At 45.7% G+C, this 22,811-nt stretch overlaps 1 protein-coding gene across 4 annotated transcripts in view; it reads left to right on the top strand.

The window, feature by feature from the left end:
- The window catches only part of EEF2K (eukaryotic elongation factor 2 kinase), a 59,839-nt gene that overhangs the window by 12,894 nt on the left and 24,134 nt on the right, over positions 1-22,811 (top strand). For all 4 annotated transcript variants that reach the window (XM_032460887.1, XM_032460886.1, XM_032460889.1 and 1 more), the window contains exons 2-6: positions 2,968-3,289; positions 15,704-15,804; positions 19,077-19,137; positions 20,475-20,512; positions 20,901-21,072. In XM_032460887.1, coding sequence (XP_032316778.1) covers positions 3,044-3,289; positions 15,704-15,804; positions 19,077-19,137; positions 20,475-20,512; positions 20,901-21,072 — 618 coding nt within the window. In that variant the 5' untranslated portion in view covers positions 2,968-3,043. The remainder of the gene's footprint in view (positions 1-2,967; positions 3,290-15,703; positions 15,805-19,076; positions 19,138-20,474; positions 20,513-20,900; positions 21,073-22,811) is intronic.

Below are 22,811 nucleotides of genomic sequence, written 5' to 3'. Positions count from 1 at the left end.
ATACCTCATTCTAGTTTTGATTTTCATTTCTCTAATAATTAGCGAGATTGAGCATCTTTTCATATGCCTGTTGGCCATCTGTATGTCTTCTTTGGATTGATGTCTGTTTAGGTCTTCTGCCCATTTTTTGATTGGGTTGTTTGCTTTTTTGATATTAAGCTGTATGAGCTGTTTGTATATTTTGGAAATTAATCCCTATCTGTCTCATCATTTGCAAGTATTTTCTCCCATTCCGTAGGTTGTCTTTTCATTTTGTTGATGGTTTCCTGTGCTGTGCAAGAGCTTTTAAGTTTGACTAGGTCCCATTTGCTTGTTTTTGCTTTTATTTCCATTATCCCAGGGACAGATCAAAAAGTACTGCTGCGATTTATGTTACAGACTGTTCTGCCTATGTTTTCTTTTAGGAGTTTTATAGTATCTGGTCTTGCATTTAGGTCTTTAATACATTTTGAGTTTATTTTTGTATACAGTGTTAGAGAATGTTCTGATTTCATTCTTTTACATGTAGCTGTCCAGTTTTCCCCAGAACCATTTATTGAAGAGACTGTCTCTTCTCTGTTGTCTTTTCTGCATTGTATATGCTTGCCTCCATTGTTGATGGCTGTCTTCGCTCACTTAGCATCAGTACTTCATTCCCTTTTTTGACTGAACAGCATTCCATTGTATGGCTAAACCACATTTTGCTTATCCATTCATCGGTTAATGGATATTTGGGTTGTTTCCCCATTTGGCTATTATGAATCATACTACTATGAATGTAAGTCACAAGTTTTTGCTGTGGACATGTTTTCATTTCTTTTGGATATACACCTAGAAATACAGTTGCTGGATCCTATGATAATTCTATGTTTAACTTTTGGAGAAACTACCAGGCTGTTTTCCAAAGCGACTGCACCATTTTACATTCCCACTGACAGTGTGTGAGGGTTTCAGTTTCTCCACATCCTCACCCACACTTGTCATTTTCCATTTTTAAAATTACATCCATCCTAGTGGATGTGGCTTTGATTTGTAACTCCCTAATGGCTACTGATGTTGAGCATCTTTCATGTGTTTATTGGCCATGTGCATATCTTTAGAGAAATGTCTATTCAAATCCTTTGCCCATATTAAAATTTGGGTTGTCTTTTCATTGTTAAGCAGCATGGGTCCTTACATAGTCCCTTATCAGACATAGGATTTGCAAACATTTTCTCCCTTTCTGTGGGCTGTCTCTCTACTCTCTCGGTGGTGCCCTTTGAAGCACAAAAGTTTTTAATTTTGATGATGTTCAGTCTATTCTTTGGTTGCTTGTGCTTTGGTGTCCTAGCTAAGGCTTTGCCTAATTCAGCGTCACAAAGATTTTCGCCTCTATTTTATTCTGAGAGTGTTAGAGTTTTAGCGCTTATAGTTAAGCCTTTGAAGGGGTTCACCTTCATTTTTTTGCATATGTACATTCACTTGTCCTGGCATCATTTGTTGAAAAGATTATTCTTTCCCCATTGAATTGTCTTGGTTCCCTTATCAAAAATCAGCTATCAATGTAAGGGTTCATTCCTGGACTCTCAGGTCTTTTCCATTGATCCCTGTGTCTGTCCTCATGCCAACTGTCTTGATTACTGGAGCTTTGTAGTAAGTTTTGAATTCAGGAAGTGTGACTCCTCCAACTTTGTCCTTCTTTTTTGTAAAGTTCTTTTGGCTATTTTGGGTGCCTCGAATTTACATATGAACTTTGGGACCAGTTTGGTCATTTCTTCAATGAAGCCACTGGAATTTTGATAATGACTGGGTTGAATTTGAAGATCAGTTTGGGGAGTACTACCATCCTAACTGTGTTCAGTCTTCTGGTGTGTGAACATAGGATATCTTTTCACTTATTTAGGTCTTTTTAAATTTCTTTTGACATAGTTTGTTTTTCAATGTGCAAGTCATGCATTTTTGTTAACCAAATATTTTATTCTTTTTGATGCTATTATAGATGGAATTGTTTTCTTGGTTTCATTTTAAAAATTTTTCCTTGCTTGTGTATAGAAATACTACTGATTTTTGTACCCTACAGCCTTGCTGAACTGTTTCTTGACTATCTTTGCATGTCTTTGTCTTTTTTAATAACAGTCACATAGTATTTCATGGTACAGGAAAACGTTTATATAACAGGCCTCCATTGATGGGCACTGTGGGCGCTTAACCCTCCTTTAACTGACAGTGCTGCTGAGAATGCTCTTCTGGCCCCTCATACATTCCAGGGATGTGTATTGAGTGCCCACTCTGTGCCAGGCACTCTTTAAGACACTGGGGCTACAGACAATATGCTTTCTGTTTGAGAAAATCTCCATGAAGAAAATAAAACAGGCTGATGTGCTAGGGAGTGAACTGGGTGTGCGTTTGAGAGGGGTTCTTTGAATTGAGGAGTCAGAGAAGATATCTCTAGAGAGGTGATGTTTGAGCTGAGATCCAAATGATGAGAAAGACCCATTGTTGGGCAATGGGGAAGGTTGTTCCAGGCATAGGGAACAGCAAGTACAAAGGCCCTGGGGTGGGAATAGGCGCCCCATGTTCACAGAACAGAAAGAGAGCCCAGGGGCCTGAACAGCCACCAAGGCCGGAGGAGAGGTGGACAGGGGCCAGACCGAGGCGGGCCTTGTAGCCTTAAAAGGTGTTTGGATTGTGTTAAGAATGTGAAGAGAAGCTCCTGGAGGGTGTTAAGCAGAGACATGATTTTACCTAATTTATGTTCTGAAAAAGATCAGTCTCCTGGTTTAAGCATTTATCTCCTGTTTCAAGCGCTGAATTCTTCCAAGTGGAATTCCTGGGTGGAGGGGTTGGTACATTGGAAATGTTCCTGAATGCTGCCTGCCAAGTGTCTGGTAGCTGGAGTTTCACCTCTGAGGTGGCGGCTCTTTTTGTCACCAGTGGCACTCGGGGCGAGGTGCCCAGCAAGCTCCCCGGCCCTGGGCCCCAGCACCCACCCTCTTGCTTCCCTTGCAGGACCCTCGCCGCTGCGTTTGCCCGGTAACTCTGGCTGTGCTGCCCGGCCCTTGGGTAAGACGGGCGCCCCGGGAACATGGCAGACGAAGACCTCATCTTCCGCCTGGAAGGCGTGGATGGTGGCCCCACCTCCCGGGCTGCCCACGACGGTGATTCGGGCGCAGACAGCGACGACGAGGAAGGTTACTTCATCTGCCCCATCACTGATGACCCCAGGGCACACCACAATGTCAATTCCAAGGTTAATAACCACCACAGCAACCTAAGGAAAAGTGAGCCCTATGGATCCAGCGGGTCCCCGGCAGGTTCCTTCCATTTTAAGGTAAGTGGCCCGCCGGGCCCTCCCACCCCCGCCCTCCATCCCCTCCACCCCCAGCCCCCATCCCCCCATCCCCCACCCTCGGCCCTGCTCACCTGCCGCAGCTGGTGGAGCCTTGTGCTTGCTGCTTGAGGTCTTCCCTGTGTTTCCTAACCCTGGCCACTGCTATAAATTCTCCATCTAGTTTATGCCTGTTAAGCTGGGAGGGTATTGTTGGTTTAATACAAGTTTCATTACTTTGGAACAGTGTTTTGCAAATAGCTGTTCGGGAACCCTCCCCCCACTGTGTAGAAGGAAACCTTGACCAATATTTAAGACCTGGAACAGAACAGAATAGCCTAGAAAATACTGGAAAGGGAGAGAGGGAGGGGAAAAAATAACAGAGAGCACTGCAAATTGTAAAGATCTTACTTGGGGGACGCATGTCCACGTGGTCACACACTTACATATGGTGACCAAATTGGCTGTTAATGACCAGGCTCTCACGGTGTACCAGTTGTTAAGCATTTTTGTTTCACTGCATGTGTGTGTCTGTGGGTCCCGCGCCATGTTGTAAAATGTAGTTTTTCATGTTGATTTTGGTCAAAAGAGCCCCTGCTCAGGTTTGGGCATCCTTCTGGATTGAGGACAAGGGTAATTATTTTGGTAGGGATTTGTGTTCATACCATGGCAAAGCTGGTGCAGAGGGGAGAGAGAAAGGTGAACGTTATTGGACTTCTGTATGCCGACTGATGGTGAAAAAAATTAAAAATGCAATGCTGTTAATCCGTATTTAATTTCATCCTCACAAACAGTATCTGTTCGTTTTGTGAGTAAAACGCCTCTTAATCACTTTGGATTTGAAATTGAAATCATTCTTCTCTAGCTGAAGAATTAATCTGTTTTTAGAAAACTAATAATTCTAGTTCTTGGACGGTTCGCTGTTTTTTCCTTTCAGGCCAGAGTTCTAGCTTCAGTGTCTCTGGGGCAGACAGCACCAGAAATAGGCCTGTAGGTCCCCTCTGAGGATGGGGGGGCCCTGAAGGGTCAGGTTGTGGCTTGCCCTGCTTTCCTGTCCTAAGGCAGCTTCTGGAACGTTCAGGCCTGTGGAAGGCAGCATGGGAAGCTGGGGAGAGCAGCCTGGCACTCCTGTCTGTTCATGTGAGTCAGGAAAGCTCGAGGAAACAGTGGTCCCTGCAGCCTCGCGTACCGCGTGTGAGGAAATCCAGGTGCCAGAAGGGGCTGGAGGGATCAGGGCTTGTGAAACAGACAACAGCTCACACCTGCTCACCGTAAAAAAAAAACAAAAAACAAAAAACAAAAAAAAACCGAAGAGGCATTTATTCTGACAGTCCAGAAGTGTTTCTTGGGACTCAGGGGCAGAAGTGATGTCTGGCTTTCAGGGAACACATCCAGGAAGCTGTAAGGCCACAGGACTGCCTCCCTCTGTCTCGTCCCTCAGTCTCTCTTTGTCTGTTCTTTGTTCTTCTCTGCCCCTCAGCCTACACAGGGTGAAAATGAACCCTCACAGCCTCAGGATCCCCTCGTTGCAGATGGAGCCATGTGCAAGGACCAATTTGACCCTCTCCATCCCAGCTGCGGGAGGAGGAAATCTGATTGGCCCAGACTGAGTCAGACATCCTCTGTCTCTGATCCAGTCACCTCTGGCCAGGGAACAGGGTGGGTGGGTCACAGGGGAGGGGCTGCTTCCAGGGAAGGAGGATCCTGTGTCCTCCTAGTGGGGCAGACTCCTCAGAAGGGCTCCACCCACAGCTGCCTGTTCACAGGAACTGTGAGCCCAGTCTGGGCTTTTTGGCAAACATTGAGTGGGCCCAGGAGCTAAAGGCTCTCAGACAGGGATGGACATAGTCTCTGACCACAAAACGCAGTGTGGCAAATCCCTTAAAGGAAACACAGACGAAGTGATGCAGAGAAGGGAGGTTTGTCCATAGGTCTGGCTTTAGGATGTGAGCTTCATGAAGGCAGGATTCTGGGGCCTGTTCACATCCCCAGTGCCTAGAGCCATGCCGTGCACACAGTAGGTGTTTTCATTTAGAATCACTGCGGGGATGGATAAATGCTGAACTCACCTCACTGAAGGTGCTATCTCGCTAAACGACAGGTAGACAGTTTTTACGTAAAACATAAACCACTGTGGGCCACTTGACAATAGTTATTAAAGTGAAAAATATTTATACCTCAGAGTTGTAGTTAACGTATAATATGATACTAGTTTCAAGTGGGGACAATTCTTTATTGAGTGAGTCTGTCCCTTACATTGTAGGACATTCAGCATGTCTGACCCCTGCTCACTAAATGTCACATCTCCCCCAAAATTCATTATGACAACCCAAAATGCTCCCCACCAAATATTTGCAAAGCCCGCTTGAGAGGGGGTATTGCCCTCAGTTGGGAGCCAGTACAGAAATATTTGTGCAAGTGTTCAGATTTACAGAGTGAAAGATGTACTTTGCAGTATTGTTTGTAATAAAGAAAATAATGGAAGCAGCTCAAATGTTCCGTGAAGAGGGGCCTGTTTAATTATAGGCCGTGGTCCTAACAGAATGCTGTGTTCACATTAAAACCAAGATGCTGATTCTGTGTGATTTGACTTGAAAACAGTGCCAAGATACACACATGTTTTTTCGGGGGAGAGGGGGACAAAATCCATGAAAAGCTCTTGGGACGGTGCTGGTCCATAATAAGGACAAAAAAATGTTAACTATTTTTATTTTTATATGCTGTTAAGTAAAAAAGCAAGTTGAAATACAACATGATCCCACTTGTATCAAAAAACATAAGTACACATGTATTAGCATTTGAATAGCAGAAACATAATGTTAAAAGTCAGTAAAAATATAAGTTTAAAAAGTTACTAACAAGGAAAAAAAAAGGAGTTCGAATCCAACAGTAAATGGTGATTCTCTCTAGGGGAGAGGGTTCCCTTAAGGGGGACTTTGATTATCTACATTGTATATATTTTTAAACACTTGGGACTTTTAAAACTACATGTATGTTTTACTTGTGTGCACAGAAAGATGTTTTTAGAAGAAGGAAAATAAAGCAACACAGCCAGGTAACCACCCGTTCCCCAAACAAACAGGTCGGTAATTGGCCATCCTTAAAACTCAGCCCTTGTGCAGGACAGGACGCTGAGGACGGGAGCTCGTGGTCCCCAGGGTCCCTGCAGGGCTCTGTTCAACCCGCACCTCTCCCTGCTCCTGGAACAGTCTTCACTTTTCACGCCTCTGCCTGAAACCTCTTTCAGCTGATGTCTGGGTCTGTTAAAATGCTCGTTTGGGTTCCCTAATCCCTAGACGCCCTGCCCTGGCTATCTCGTTTGCATCCCCTGCGGCTCGTAGTAGCAGCCCTTTCTGTGCATCTGTCATTCTCTAAAGCCGTTCTGTTTGTGAGTCAGCCCCTGCCCACAAGGCTAGGCTGTGTCCCATTGCACTCCCATTCCCCGTACTTGGGGGACTATACGTCAGGGACTGGCCATTTAAGGATGAGCTGTAGCTCCTGGTTGCCCACCGTCCTGGGCAGTTGAAGGCAGGCTTTGTGGGGCTCTTGTTCCCGTGGTGACTTCAGAGGGAGACGGCAGCTCAGTTCTCCGAATCTCACTCTCCCTGGCACTCAATAAACCTAACGTGTCTTTTCATTTACTGTTGACCCGGCAACCTGGGTTGTTTAACCAAGATGACCACCTGGCCTTCCTCCAAGGCAGTGCAGCCCTGGCAGGTACTGGCTGTGTATTGTGCACTGTTGAGTTTGTCACTGTCACAGCCAGGGCGTTTTGTCTAAGTTCCTGGGGGATGATGACCAAATCGTTCAGGGGGCCTCCCCCTGGATAGAGTATCAGGCAGCCAAACAAAGGATGTTTACAGAGTTTATCATAATGTGGGAAAGTGCTTCCACTCTGGATAAATTTAAAGAGCAGGAATATAGAGCGTGATTATAGCTCTGTACACACACATGCATGCATGCACACACGCATGCACACACGCACAAGACAAGCCTAGAAGGAAGTACATCAACACGCCTACAGAGTGTGTCTTTGAATAGGACCATTCCTTTACTACTTCTCTGTCATTTCTATGTTTTCTAGAATAAGCACATGTAGCAAATATATGGTTTCAATTTTTTAATAAAGTTGAACACTTCATTTAAAAGAGTTGTTTTGCTGGTTTGGAAATATCTTTGGGATCATCCCACATCAGCACATATATAGTTGTATTTTATCACATGATGTACGTGGATCTATTATCCAGTCCCCCTCTTGGGGGGCACTTGGGTTCTTTCCTATTACAAAGAGTGCTGCAATACATCCTATACATATTATCTCCTATACATATTATCTAAGCAAACTTCAGAATATATGTATTTTATAATATGTGAATAGATATGGTAAACAGAATTCAACCTGTACAAATGGTAAACAGTGAAATGTAAGCCTCCCCTCTGATCCCTGTTTCCCTGGGGGATGTCTTTCCAGAAATGTCCTTTGGGAACATACGCATACGTATATGTATGAGTCTCCTCCTTTTCTTTTTTGCAGAAATGTTAATTTACCAGTTTTGCACTCCTCTGGCTGCCTTCCCATATGGGCATGTAGGAGCTGACATCAGCTAGGACTTATGTAACTGGCACCGTGGGTCAGGCAGGCCCTACATTGCATGCTTTACTCATATCAACTCATTTATGTCTGAGTCTGTTTCGTAAATAAGTTCCTTCATGTCATTTTTCTTTTTGTTTGTTTTGTTTGTTTGTTTTGGGGGGTAATTAAATTTATTTATTTATTCTTGGAGGAGGTACTGGGGATTGAACCCAGAACCTTGTGCATGCTAAGCATGCACTCTACCATTTGAGCTAAACCCTCCCGCCTTCATAGCAGCTCATTTAGTCTACACAGTGTGAGGATTGGTGTGTTGGCAGATGGTAAACCTGAGACTCTGAGATCTTAGGCTCTTCATGCTTTTCATGAGTGCAGTATGTTGTCTTGCTTATTTTGTTGTTTTGTTTTTCTGATGGCTAAATATCATGGCATTATCTGGCAGCATGATAATATACTTAGCCAGTCCCTCATGGATGGGTTTGAAGGTTGTTTCCAGTCTTTTGCTTCCACAAAGCATCCATAAGTATCTTTGTGCCTACATGTGTCCTGGTACCCACGCGGGGGTGTGCCTGCCGGGTAAATCCCCAGAGGTGGAGCAGCTGGAGTAAAATGTCTGTGGGTTTAAAACTTGGCTGAACGTTGCCAGTTACCCTTCAAAGAGGTTGCACTGGCATTGGTGCCCCCATGATACATGGGCATGCCTGCTTCCCATGCCCTTCTTGGTAGACTTTGGTGATTAACTCAAACTTTCAACCCACCCAGGGTTGCTCTAACAGCTTGGTCAAAGGACAGTGATTGCCCTAGACTGAGATGGAGGAGCCAGCATCTGATGACTCACCGGGAAGAGAGACATCCCTGCCCACCCAAGCCCCAGGAGGCCCCAGCCTGGCAGCTTTGGGCCTTTGCCCCTGCCCACTGGCCACAGGAAACTGCACACCCAGGGATGGTGACCATTTTGGTGCTCTGTCCACTGCCCTGGGAATGCAGAATTGCAGAGGAAGCTTAGGTGTCCAGGGTCCAGAAGGCTTTGGACATCCAGCAAAATAAGAGCCTGCTGGGCAGATGAAGGAGAAAGAGATTGCTTCTGGCATTGGGCAGGAAGCCACCTTGTGACCTGATGGTGTCTGGAAAGCAGGAGGAGGCTGAAGAGATTTGAGCCCGGCTGGAGGGACTTAATCTTTTTGAAGCAGGTGCATGTGGCTGAGATGCTCAAATCCTTTGTGGAAATGTGCTGGCTCTTCGTTAACAGAGGTCCCCCTGCTTTCATTTTATTTTGTAAATGTTTTTCAGTAACTCTATTGAAATATAATTCACATACCGCACAATTTACCCACTTAAAATGTACAATTGAATGGCTTTTAGTGTATTCATAAAATTATACATCCACGTCACCATGACCAATTTTAGCTCATTTTCATTATCCTAAAAGGAACCCCATACCTCTTAGCCATCACTCCCTAGAATCCCATCCCACCCAGACCCTCCAACCACTAATCTGCTTTCAGTCTCTCTGGATTTGCCTCTTCCAGACATTTCATGTGAATAGAATGATACAGCATGTGGCCTTTTGTGTCTGAGCATCATGTTTTCAAGGCTTATCCCTGTTGACGAATATTACTCCATTGTATGGATATACCAGTTTTGTTTATTCATTCATCAGTTGATGCATATTTGGGTGGTTTTTCTCTTTTGGCTGTTGTGATTAATGCTGTACAAGTCTTTGTGTGGACATGTTTTCCTTTCTCTTGGGTAGGTACTTAGGAGTAGAATTGCTGAGTTGCATGGTAACTCCCTATTTGGTCCACATTCTTGCAGCCTGACAGGCTTGGGTTTGAGTCCTGGGTCTGCCACTTCGTGATTGCTGCAGGTCTGTAGGCAAGTCACTGCCTCACTCTCTGAGCCTCGGGAACCTCATCAGTGGACTGAGGAACTATCCTACCTGCCTGTCCATCATTAGCAAGGTTGCCGTGAGGTGCCGGCCAGGATGCTGTCAGGGGAAGGGCTTCCAGGAGGCAAGGCCATTATGTCATCCCGGGGAATGTTACTGCTTTGCTGGTTATTATTCCCTTTCTGCCTCCTTTAGCCATGGCTCTGAATCTCACCAGTCAGAGGAGATCAGCTACAGCTGCTGGTTTCAACAGAGAGATTTCTTGAGGATTTTTAGCTTTGTCTCTTTTACAGTTATTTGTTTTATTGCTTATAGAAGTAATCCATGTTCCTTGCAGAAAACAAAGTGCAGATACAATTGCTTTTAAGATCTTAGTGTATATTTCAGTATAAATACAGACACAATTAAATAAATGGGTTTTTTATTACAGTAACAGGATTTTGCTGTCTAATAAACCAGTTTTTCTTCAACAAACAAGCATATCCTATGTCAGTTAATGTGGATCTAGTCCATCATTTTTTTAATGGCCTGGTGGGAGCCCATCCTATGGATGCGCTACAGTTTTTTTTTCCCCCTCCCCTTAATGGAGGCACTGGGGCTTGAACCCAGGACCTCGTGCATGCAAGCATGTGCTCTACCACTGAGCTATACTCCCCACCCCGTGCCAGTTCACATATTTCCTTTTGTGGGACCCTTACACAGTTTCCAGGTTTTTGCTGCTACATTCTGCACTGGGTTCCATGGAAACTGCATGAAACCTCTAAATGTGTGTGGCTCAGAGTGGGGTAGCCACATAGCACTGTTGGCCTCTTGCCATCCCGGGGGTGACTGTGCATCCCACTTCTTCCTGCTTCTTTTATTTGTCCTTGGGTGTCATTTAAGCCCTTTACTGTTGTCAGGAGGGGCAAGTAGGGCTGACTTGGGACTATAGTTCTTAGAGTCTGTGGAAGTGATGATTGGGGAAAAACATGTTTTATAACATCCGTGTAGGGAAGGTAGCAGTTGGTGTTTCAACAGGGAAGCTTCAGGGAGCTGCTGGGTGCCTCCTCATGTACAATCTGGGGGCCTCAACTGCTGTTATAGTGGTAATGAGAACAGTGACATAAATAACTTTTAATGAAAAAGAATATGAAAACAAATATATGTATATATATGCATGACTGGGACATTGTGCTGTACACCAGAAACTGACACATTGTAACTGACTATACTTCAATTAAAAAAATAGTAGTGACATAAACATAGCAACAATAGCTGTTAACATCATATGTGCCAAAGAGATTGCAAACACATTACTCACATATCTGGCCTCAGTCCTGCAATATCCCAGGAAATCTATTATAATTTTTTAATAAATTTTTATTTATTTATGTTTGTTTTGTACTCTCAGGCTTTGAGGAGCCAAAACCTTTCTGTTCTCTTCCCAGAATTATGTTTTCCTCTTTATGAAACTCCCTGAGCCCCCTGTTTTAAGTAGGAGTGATTAGTCCACACAACTGACTTTTAGAATCATTAGAGCTAGAGACTATTAGAGCTGGCAGGGCCTTAACATCATCTAATTCAGTGATCTTTGTTTATGAACTTTGACTTCCATGTGCAATGCCTGAAGAGATTCTTGTAGTTAAAAGAAAATGCAAACAATGTAGATGAAACTGAAGTCACCTCATCAACCTCTTATCCTCTTGTGTTCTCAGAGATAACCCTGGTGTCAGTTTGGTGTAAATTACTTTTCAGACCTTTTCAATTTTATTTACTTGTTTATTTATTTATTCATTCATTTATGTTGAAGTATAATTGATTTACTGTATTATATTAGTTTCAAGTGTCTAACAGTGATTTAGTATTTTTATAGATAATACTCTCCATTTATGTCATTATAAAATATTGGCTATATTACCAGTGCTATATAATTTTCAGACCTTTTAAAATGCATTTATATATAAATGTACATTTATGCATGTATCTGCAGACACACACATCCTTAGAAATCCGTAGTATTGATTTGTGGGTTTCCTCAACAGTAAATGGTGTTATACTGTTTGCATTGTTCAGCACCTTGCTTTTTCCCTCTAAACAGTAAGTCTTAGAGATTGCCCGTGTCAGCACCTTCATCTTTTTCATGGCTGCATATGAGTCCGCCAAGTGTACAAGATCATCCCCATGTGGATGCACAGGTTGTTTGCAGGGCTTGCCTGTTACATAGCATGAGTACTGACCATCTTTGGGCTGGCTCACCTGGGCACACCTGGGTAGGTGATTGGAATGGCTGGGTTAGAAGTCAGAGAAGAAGGTTCATAACCACTGGCTAAATCCTCGTGCATAACCAGATGACCCTCGAAGGTGTACCTGCCTCCACTGTCCTCACAGTGTCTGAGAGCACTCACTTCCCAGGCCTCCGTCAGTACCAGCTCTTCCTAACCTGATGGGTGAAATAGTGCCAGTGATTTCCTCAGAGGAGGCTGTTCCCCTGTAATGAGCACTGTGGCCTCAGTGACCCACTGTTTCTAGTGGGAGCATCTCTAATCCAGGTACAGGGACAGGAAAAGAGTCCACTGGTCATCAAAACATTCTTCACTGCCTTCTGTAAGCAAGGAAATGGAGTTTCCCACAGTTGGTCAGCGGTGGGCCAGGAGCAAAGTTGAGGGAACTGAATCTCCGTACAGGACTTTTTATATTGTGCTTAAAAAAAAGTCAGTTGCCCATGGACAGGGTTGTGCAGGGGTGGCATAGCTCAAGATAGCTCAAGCGGTAGAGCACATGTTCAGCGTGCATGAGGTCCTGGGTTCAACCCCCAGTGCCTCCATTTAAAAAAATTAAATAAATAAACCCAATTACCTACCCCCTGCCCAAATCAACAAGCAAAAAAGTCAGTTGCATTAAACCTGCCTGTTGCCAGTAAGGCGTGGCTTGATTCCTCTCTGGGTTTTGGGAAAAAAAGGTAATTTTGACACTGTGAAATTACACACCCTCTAATTCTGAAATAGTTTTTTCCTTGACTGTTTTTTTGGTTGATGCCACAGCATCCAACTGGGAGGTAATTTCTGTTGATAATACTCATTGAATGAGGGGCCCTGTCTTTGGTGGCATAGGGAGCGGCTTAGTTACTGGCTGATGGAGGTGCAGTTAGAAAGCTGTGTATCTCAGACAGAGGACTGGACACCTGTACAGACACAGTTCAGAAGGGCTGCCTGCTGATTGTTCAGAACTCTGCTGGCTCCTTGACAGATGGGAGGTCAGACAGCCGCCTTTTACAGCAGCTGAAGTTTAAAGAGGGGACTGTGGCATTTTTTTGAAATCCAGAAATCCTGACTGTTTTACTTGTAAACATGTCTGCTGCCGGGTTATTTATAACAGGGAAAAATCGGTGACAAGCTCAAAGTCTCGCTGTGGAGAACACAGGTGAACGGTTAAGTCAATAGTGATAAACCCATCCAGTGGGTTATTACACATCTGTTACAGCTAACTTGTAAATTCATGATAGAATGTTTGTGTCGGAAAATTTAAGTGATCTGTTCTCTGTTTCTTGGAGTGTAACCTAGGGGGATCTTTTTAGAGGTGAACTCCAAATTTCTAAATTTTAAATGTAATCCAGCAGTTACACTTCCAAGAAATATGTCCTGCTGAGATGTTGCACAAGCGCACAGAGATTTAGATACGAGGATGTTCCCTTCAGCACTGTTTATATTAGGAATCATTGGAGAGAAGCCAAATAGCCATCCCCTGAGGTCTGAGAAACACCTTAAGGTGCATTTAAAAAATTATATATCCTGCAATGATGGAAGGAAGGGAAATGAGGTCAACCCAGCCTATCTGTGCGTGTGACATGAAAAGACTGGGTCCAAGATCCCATATTAAGTGGAGAAAAGTAAGATGCAGAACAGAACGTGCAGTCCTGTCCCAGTGCTCTTAAATCCGTGTGTGTTTTGGCAAATGCATAGGAGAAAACTTGCAGAATATCTATATCAACTGTCAGCTGTGGTTTTCAGAGGAATGGGGGTTAGAAAGGACGTCGGCTTTCTAATTCCGAATTCTGTAGTGCTTGTATTTTTTTTATAATAAACAGATCAGACATTTGGAATCGGGGGGAAAAATTAAGATCACTAAATAAAGGACCAAGTCCCATTGACCCACTCTCCTGAAAGTCTGTGAATGATATTTGCAGTGTGATTCCAATTTTATTTAAAAGTGCACGTAAAGAATCTGGAAAAGAACTGGTCCCTAAAGCATCGATGATAGTTGCTCTGGGTGGACAGCGTGTGGCGGATTTTAATCTTCTTTGTCTTCTGTGTTTCCCAAGTGTTTTCATTAAGCATGAATTAGCTTCCAAATAGGAAGGAAAAAATTACAGGCTTCAGTTTTAGACTTTGCAGAGGTTAGAAAGCCCCAGCAAGCTGTGTGTGTGTGTGTGTGTGTGTGTGTGTGTGTGTGTGTTTCTCGGAAGGCTCAGCTCCTCTGCCTTGTCTCCCCTGAGTGGGATCCCGGTGATGGGGCTCAGGCAATGCGGCCTGGACGGGGGGCTGTCCTGTTTGGACTCAAGTCCGAGGTAGAGCTCCTGAGAGCTGGTCCTGGAGGCTGAGAGATGCTGTCGAGAGGTGAGGTCCAGACAGTGTCAGCCCATCTTCCAGCCCCGTGGCTCAGGATTGTGGTCTGGGAGTTTTAATCTCATTGATTTTTAAAGGCTCCCAGGTGAAGGTTCAAGCTCTTCAGGAAAAGATCAGGAGGCGATTGCTACCCAGTATGGATGTCAGGGTGTTTGTTTGGAGGGGAAAGAGACAGAATCTACCTTGGGATTATAAAAACAATAAAATGAGCTTTTTAAAACAAAAAACAGGGTCATACAATGAAGCTGTTGAGAATCAGCATGTTCTCTTCATAATATGCCTTGGTCATCTTTCTCAGTACCCGAAAAGCTCTGTTCCCAACAGGGTTTGAAAGTCTCGGGGGATGCTTTGAGCATCACAGCAGTGGAAGGCACCTCAGGCAGCAAGTGGGTGAAGGGCAGCAATGCTGAACCCTGAAATGGGCAGAGCGCTTCTGCACAAGGAATTGTCCCGCCCCACAGGACCTGGGAGCGTCTTGTGGGAATCTGTTCACAACTAACCGGGCCCAGAGCTTAGCACTCTGTTCAGTGTAAAGGCAACGTATCTTTTGCATGGTTTGATATACTTTGAGTTTAGGAAAGTTACATTGTCTGTGAATTTCATTTAGCGCAGTAAAATGGGGTCTATTTATGATTTGTACAATATTTTTAAAAAGATGACATTGGGCCTGATAGGGTCCAGAATTCCCATCACAGAATGAGTGCAATCTTGGAAGGGCTGTTTAGCATTTTTAATGGAGATGATCAAAATGTATTAACCAACCTCCACAAAGAGATATTTGGGTTGAATGCAGTTTTGCACAAAAATGCCTCTTGTACACTTACGCTTGTCTTGCTGTAGGATCCATTCCTAGATGTAGAATTGCTGGATCAAAATAAAGGAAGGCATTTTTTTCATTTTAGTACGTGGCCAGATTGCCCTTAGAAGAGGTTTATACCCACTGACAGTATGTGAGAACACCCATTTGCCCACATCCTGCTCAGTGCTTGTGATTACCAGCTGTTCAAATGCTTGCCAATCTGAACAAGGGAGTGGGTAGGGGAATAATACCTTATTTTCATCCTCAACTTTATGATAACCAGTGAAGTGGTATGTTTTTCTATATATATTATGTTTCTTCAGTTTTGTAGTTAAGGCAGGTCGTTTCTGGCCGTGGGAAGGCTGTGCCCGTGTGAGGTCTCTTGCGGACTGAAATACGGGCGTATTTCTCTCTGATTGATGCTGTCTGCCTCCCCCAGAGGTTGTAGACACCTGGGAGATCACAGGGCAGGAGGAGCTGGTCTACACTGTCCCAGAAGCCCCTGGTCTGGACCTAACACTCCCTTTTGCTTTTGCAGGAAGCCTGGAAGCATGCAATCGAGAAGGCCAAGCACATGCCCGACCCTTGGGCTGAGTTCCACTTGGAGGACATTGCCACGGAATGTGCCACACGTCACAGGTCAGCCCCTTGTCTGCAGGTGCTTTTAACCTCAGTCCTTAAGGAGTCCTTGGGGATTAGGTCCTGCACTGCTTATAATCAGTGAGGCTTAAATAGCCTTGGGATCAAGGAAAAGGGAATATAATAATAATAGCAGCCAATATTTGAGTATTTATGTGTGCTTAAGACATGGTACATTATCTCATTTAATCCTTACAGTGGTCCTGTAAGGTGTGTATTTGACAGGCTAGGCTGAGTTATGCTGCAGTAACAAATACCCTGGGGCTTAATGCAACAAAAGTGCATTTCTTGCTCATATGAAGTTGAGTGAGAGTTAACTCTTCAGGGCAGCTCAGGGATCCAGGCTACTTTCATCTTGTGGCTCCATCATCTCAACATGTGACCCCTACAATTGCTATCAAAGGGAGAGCAGACCAGCTTTTCAGTGCCTTGGCCCAAGGAAGATTCACAAAATCGAGCCGAGAGGGTCCAGACTTCCTATTTGAAAAAGTAGAGGGAGGGAAGAACATTTTCTTGGGATTTCAGGAAGAATGAAAAACAACAAAACCCAGAAAACACTGCCACCAATATAGTGACAAAGATGAGTGTGATGCTGCTGCTGAAGGCCCTTATTTATTGAATCTTCCATCTGCCAGGCACTGCGTAAGCACTCTGTATGTATTTGTTCATGTGAAAAAAAAAAAAAAAGCCTAAAGTAGGAGTTGTGTCAAAGCATTTGGGACTTCTTTGAGAATTTGGTAAGGCCATCTCAGAAAGTTGCACACATATGTCTAATTTCCTCATAATTTTAGAGGACTCATGGATCCACCCTGGAGCCTGCCCTGTGTCCTGTGACCTCTGTAGACCCCTCAGTTCTGACTTATTCAGGTCAATCCTATCAGTGCCCTCAATTGCCCCAGGGGAGAGAGAGGTTTGAACAAGGTCACTCAGATAGTTAAACTAACTTTCTGACTCTCAGTCCAGTGTCTTTGATTTAGTTAGGGCTCTGTTTCAAATGCAAGTGAAAGAAACCCAATTCACAGCGGCTTAAGCATAAAAAGGAATGATCAACTCATCTGTGTGGGCTTCAGGTATGGCTAGTTCCAGATGCTCCAAGGATGCTTTTGGCTTTGACCCCAGATGGACTTTCTTTTATCAGTAGCACAGATGACCCCTAGAGGCCCCATATTTTATCTACCCAATGGAAAAGTGTCCTCTTTTTCAAACTTTTTAAAACAAAAATTCCATATTTGAATCTTATTGGCCTGACTTTGGTTATATGCTCATCACTGAACCAATCATTGTACCAGGAGCTTCGCTCTGATTGGCCAGGTCTCGATTATATACTACAAGCCAGAAGGTGCTGGGGGATCAGCTCTACCCAGTCCATATGTTCTGAGAATGGAGGATGGTGGCTCCCCAAGGAAAATTGGGGTGCTGTTCCCAGAAGAAGGGAGAGTGGATGCTAGGTAGGCAGAAACAGTGAGGTTAGCATTGTGGGGGCCCCTGCAGGCCAGGGTGTGGACTCTATTCCTTCCTACCTGTAAGGGCAGTGTGGTGGCTGGTTGGTGACAGGTGGCCTCCAGGCTGAGGACACTGGGCCACAGAGGGAGGCCCCTGGGAAAGCAGGACCCACATGCTGGGCTGGCTCTGTGTCCCAGAGCTCCATGGGGGCCAGGAGCCATGGGCCAGGCCAAAGTGTGTGTATTTATTTCCTAACCAAAGTGGTTGACTTCACTTGCCCTGGCTGCTGGTAGACAGTGGTCAGGCGTTGATGGCCAGAACCTCTAGAGATTTCTAAATTGGAGGCTTCCTCTTCCATTCCTGGTTTTTAAAGAGCTCTGCTGCAAGCTGGCCCTTTATCGGGGCAGATTTCCTGTTCATATGCATTGTACCCAGGCTGGTTAAGAGCAACGTTTCAGTTGAAACCAACCTGGGTTTGAATCTTGGCTCTCGAAGTTTATTTCATCTCTCTGAACCTCAGTTTCCCCATCTGGAAAGTGGGCACAATATTTGTACCGATCTCATAGGGCTGAGCAAAGGTTGATAGAGGAGTTCCATGTAAGTGCCCAGCATGCAGTGAATGCTCAGTGAACTTGGTGCAACTCTGTCCTTTACAACGTGACTGGCTGTGAGGACAAAAAAGTTTCTTCCAATATCACAAGTCTCTACCCTCCCCAACTTCTGGGCACCTCTCAGCTTTCAGTCTCTTTTGGAAGTGAAGCAAGATGATTCCTTTACCTTGGCCTCGACATAGTAATAATCATAATGATTGCTACTATTTATTGAGTACAGTGCTTGCCATGGCTGGTTGCCAGCAAGTGTGTGGCTCTGGCGAACTTTCCTCTCCGCCCTCCTCGCCCCACCCCGGCCTGGGGCAGGTTACCTGCCAGGCCTCTGCTTGTTTTTCCTCGTAGAGACTTCAGGCTCTGAGAAGGCTATTCTCATGAACTGGGAGGTTCTGGAGTCTGTCCCCACTGAGGATGAGCCAGGGAGGCATCTGTTAGAATTAAGAACACCTCAGCCCTGGGGAGGTTTGAAATTTGAGAGATTTCCTGAGCTGAGGAGCTTTCTCACAGGCAAATCTGTTCAGGCCCAGCCAGGCCCAGGGGCAGATTTGCGCTGGGAGAGAGAATTCCTGGGAAAAGAGAGACCGAAATGTTCTGGAACCCTCTCCATCCCTCTCTGTCTTGGGTTTGTATCCAGTAACTCCTTTCCTGGCTGGACTCAGAGGCAGGACCCTCCTCCACCCCTGCCTGCACTGGGACAGTCTTTAGGAGACACCCAGCTTCCTGGGCTGGGCTTCCACTGGCAAGACCAAGGGTACTGCCACCTCCCATCCTGGGACACGCCATTCATTATGTAGACCAGTTATATAAGGATATTTATTTCTCCAGTTGTTCATCCAGCATGTACTTATTAAGCTTCCATAGTAGCAAGCCCTGTAGTGAACAAGACAGACGTGGCTTGTCTTTGTGGGATTACAGTCCAGTGGGGGAGCCAGATAGGGGACAAGCCTACCCACAGCACAGCAGTACGTGCTGGGGGACATGGTGGAGAGGGAACACCTGGCTTTGAGGAAGGGAATGGAGGCCAGTGTGGCAGGGGGCCTGGGAGGGAGGGAGCGTGTCCGCAAACCCAACCCTGGAGGTCAGCAGGGAGGGCCTGTGGGTAGACAGTGGACTTGACCCTGAGGGCAGCAGGGAGCCCAGAAAGGTCTTTTGCCTTTAGCCAGTGAGTGACAGGATCAGGTAATGGACACTGTGCCCTGGGGTGGGTTCTGGTCTCTGCAGGTACAATGCTGTCACCGGGGAGTGGCTGCAAGATGAAGTTCTGATCAAGATGGCGTCTCAGGTGAGCAGAGCCTTGAGCCCAGGGCTGAGAGGGGATTTCTCTAGAAAGTACTTCAACAACTTCAGTGCCTGCTCCCTTTCCTCCACACCCACTTCATTTTATTTTTTAACTTTGGAGGATTCTTTGTAGTATTGTCTACTTATTTTATTTTTTATAACAGTTTTATTGAGATATAATTCACACACCATACCACCTACACATTTAACATGTACAGTTCAGTGTTTTTTAGTGTAGTCAAAGTTGTGCGAATATCACCACGATTGATTCCAGAACATTTTCACCATCTCTAGAAGAAACTGTCTACATACCCATTAGCAGTCAGTAGCCAGTTCCCTCATCTGCCCCAAGCCCTAGGCAACCACTAATTTGCCTTCTGTCTCTATAGATTTGCCTGTTCTGGATGTTTTGTATATTCATCGTATATCGTATATCAAAAGATTCTTCTTGGCACTCTTGTCAAAAATCAGTGAACTATAAATGTGTGTATCAGTTTTTAAAAATTGCAGGTTAGCACCTATTGCTGAATTGTTAAGTGAACTCAGTAGGTTGCAAGCAGCTTCTGAAAAAAAGGTATTGACTAGAAAATAGAGCACGTCCTGCAGAGTAAGGGAAAGGAACGATTTGTGAAGCCTTTTTTTAGTGTATCACACACACAGAAGTGTACAGCTTGGTGAGTTTCACCAAGTGAGCACACCATGTAACCGGCATCCAGGTCAAGACACAGGACACGACTAGCACCCCGAGAAGTCCCTCTCAGCCTCAGTCACTACTCCTTAACCCCCAGGGGTAGGCACCACCCTGAATTCTATTCTACCCAAGGTCAATTTTGCCTTTTTTGTGTTCAATATAAATGGAGCCACACAGTATAAATTCAAGTATGGCTTCTTTTGCTCAATGCTTTGTTGATGAGATTTGCACATGTTTTTGCTAGAACTCGAATTTGTTCAGTTTATCACTGCTGTATAGTATTTCATCAAGTGAATAGACCTAATTGATCCATTCTACTCTTGATGGACATTTAGGTGGTTTTGCTTTTTTTCTACGGACACTGCCTCCCCACACACACACATCGACCCCGTCATATCTTCACTCCCTGGGGGTTCTTCTGCTCATCTAGGGTGGGGGATGGAGTGGTCCTATCGGTCCTGCAGCCTCCAGGCTGGAAGTTCGACGAGGCCTTGGTGCTGGGGAATAACAAGGGAGGCCCAAGGATTTTAGGGTTGAGGTGAGGTCCAGGGCATCCATTTGGTGGGTGACGTCCAAAGGGAAAATCTCCTGGCTCAGGGTAGCTTCTGGCTGGGTGTGGGACTGATAACCTGCTGTGTGATGTCTTTCAGCCCTTTGGCCAAGGAGCAATGAGAGAGTGCTTCAGGACGTAAGTGACTCAGCCTGGCTTTGGGGGCCCTACCAAGACTCCTCAAGCTCCTGAGAGGAGGGGCATTGTAACATCTCTGGTCTAGAAATGGAGACAGTGGCTTCTTTTCTTACAGCCCAAGGTCTTTTCCATCTGGTCTCCCTGGGACCACACATTGGGCCCAGCTGTGGGGATGAGCTCAGGAAGAACAGGGAGTATGTCCCTTAAGCCCCCTTCCCGGCCCATTTGAAAGGTGCCATCGGGTGGTGAAGCCCCTCCCACCTTTTGCATTTTGTTCCTGGCTCCAGCCAGCCACATCAGGCAGGGTCTCCCCATCCTGAGGACCAGGATTGGATCCCTGGTGAGCCCCAGGGCGCCCAGGCAGACCCCCTGACCCCTCTCCCCCCAGGAAGAAGCTCTCTAACTTCCTGCACACCCAGCAGTGGAAGGGGGCCTCCAACTACGTGGCAAAGCGCTACATCGAGTCTGTGGACAGAGACGTGTACTTTGAGGACGTGCGTCTGCAGATGGAGGCCAAGCTCTGGGGAGAGGAGTATAATCGGCACAAGCCCCCCAAACAGGTGTGTGGGACTCCTGCCTGCCGCCCTCCCACACAGGGCATCAGGGACGTGCCTGGAGGTGAGGGCGGTGGTGGTGCCACTCACGGGCTCCCTTCTTCACTGTCTGTGCAGCAGCTCATAACAACCATCGTTTACTGAGCCTGATAAGTCAAGTTTGCTTATTCCTAAAAACAGCTCTGAGCTTGTTTGATGTTGGAGTGTTTTTTATTCCATTTACAGATGGGATCTATTAGTCAGGATTTTTCTTTGCAAATGACAGAGACCCACTTAAATGAGCTTAATCCAAAAAGGGAATTTATTGCCTCCTGTAACTGAGAAACAGTGCTGGCTACAAGCACAGCGGGATCCAGGGCCAGACTGAGGCTGTTGGGGATCCTCCTCCAGCTCTAGCCTCGACGTTCTTCTGTGCTGGCATCACTCTTGGGCAGCTTTTCGACTAGCAGTGAAATGTCTGCCCCAGGAGCTGCAGGCTTGCTTTCTCTTTCTTAGCAACCCTAATGGAATGACATCTGTTTTCCTTCAAGTTCCAATAAAAGTCCCAGAACTGGATTTCATTGGCTCTGATGAGGTCAGGTGCCTGTCACTGAGCCAGTCATGATGATCAGGGGGCAGGAATGTGCAGATTGGGCAGACTTGAGCCTTGTACTCACCCTTTAGAACCACGAGTATAGGTTCTTCCACCCGGACTACGTGGGCTGAGATTGGTGGCTCCCAAGAAAAAGCAGGAGAGGGGGTGGGGAATGGATACCTAATCTGCCCCTGGGGAATCCAGCGCACAGAGGGGTTAAGTGTCTTGCCCGAATTGGCAGGGTAGAGCCGGGGTCAAATCCAGACTTTCCCAGCCCCTGCTTTTGGCACCTTCACTTGAGCCCCCAGGGTAATGGTGACTGAGGCCAAGCAGAATTTCCTGTTTGAGGAAATGGCACTGCAGGCCTCTACCCTACCTAAATTCACAGCTCAGCTTTCCTTCTGTTTTGCCCCTGCTAGATATATGACACCATCCCCTGAGTGCCTTGGGAGAGCCACACTTCCAGGCAATCAGCAGAATTTATTGAGTGCCTGCTGTTTGCAGGGCCCTTAAGTGCACTTGACATGGGCACCAGAAACCACATGCTTGCGCTCGGGGGTGTGTCTTCCTTAGATCACTACACTCCAGCCTGGCCACCTTTCCCTTCCTCCCTAACCTTGTTTCTGTCTCAGGACCTTTGCACTGGCTGTGCCCCCAGGCTGCCTCATTCTTCTCAGTCATTGTCACAGTTCAGGTCTCAGCTTTGTCACCTCCTCAGCTAGGCTGTACCAGACCATCCTAAATCAAGCAGTCCTTTCACTGCCACGCCTTCTGTAGTGTCAGTCTGTTTGTTCTGGTTTCTTTTTTCAGAGCACTTGGCACTGTCTGAAAGGGTCTTATTCATGTAGTTAATATTTCAGTTGCCTCTCTTCCCTGAGGGCAGGGATTTTATCTGTCTTGTTCACTCTATCCCAGTACCTAGGTGCTCAGCAAATAATAGTGTGGTTGAATGGATGAAGGGAGAGGAATGTGGTTGTTTGAGGAGGAACTGGCTGCCCCTTGAGGATGTGTCCTTGCTACTGACCCTCCACCCATTAGCCTTCTAGCCAAGCGGGTGGCCCTGTAGCAGGTTTCCTTATAAGGATGAAGCCAGCTTTTGGAGCAGGAATCCTCTGGGAACCAGCAGCTCCCGCCCCTCTGGCTGGGTTCTTAGAACTTGGGCCACATAGAG

The sequence above is a fragment of the Camelus ferus genome, chromosome 18, assembly GCF_009834535.1.
Source record: "Camelus ferus isolate YT-003-E chromosome 18, BCGSAC_Cfer_1.0, whole genome shotgun sequence".
Taxonomy (NCBI): Eukaryota; Metazoa; Chordata; class Mammalia; order Artiodactyla; family Camelidae; genus Camelus; species Camelus ferus.
Note: the sequence above shows the minus strand (reverse complement) of the source record. Positions and strands in the feature narration are given on the sequence as shown.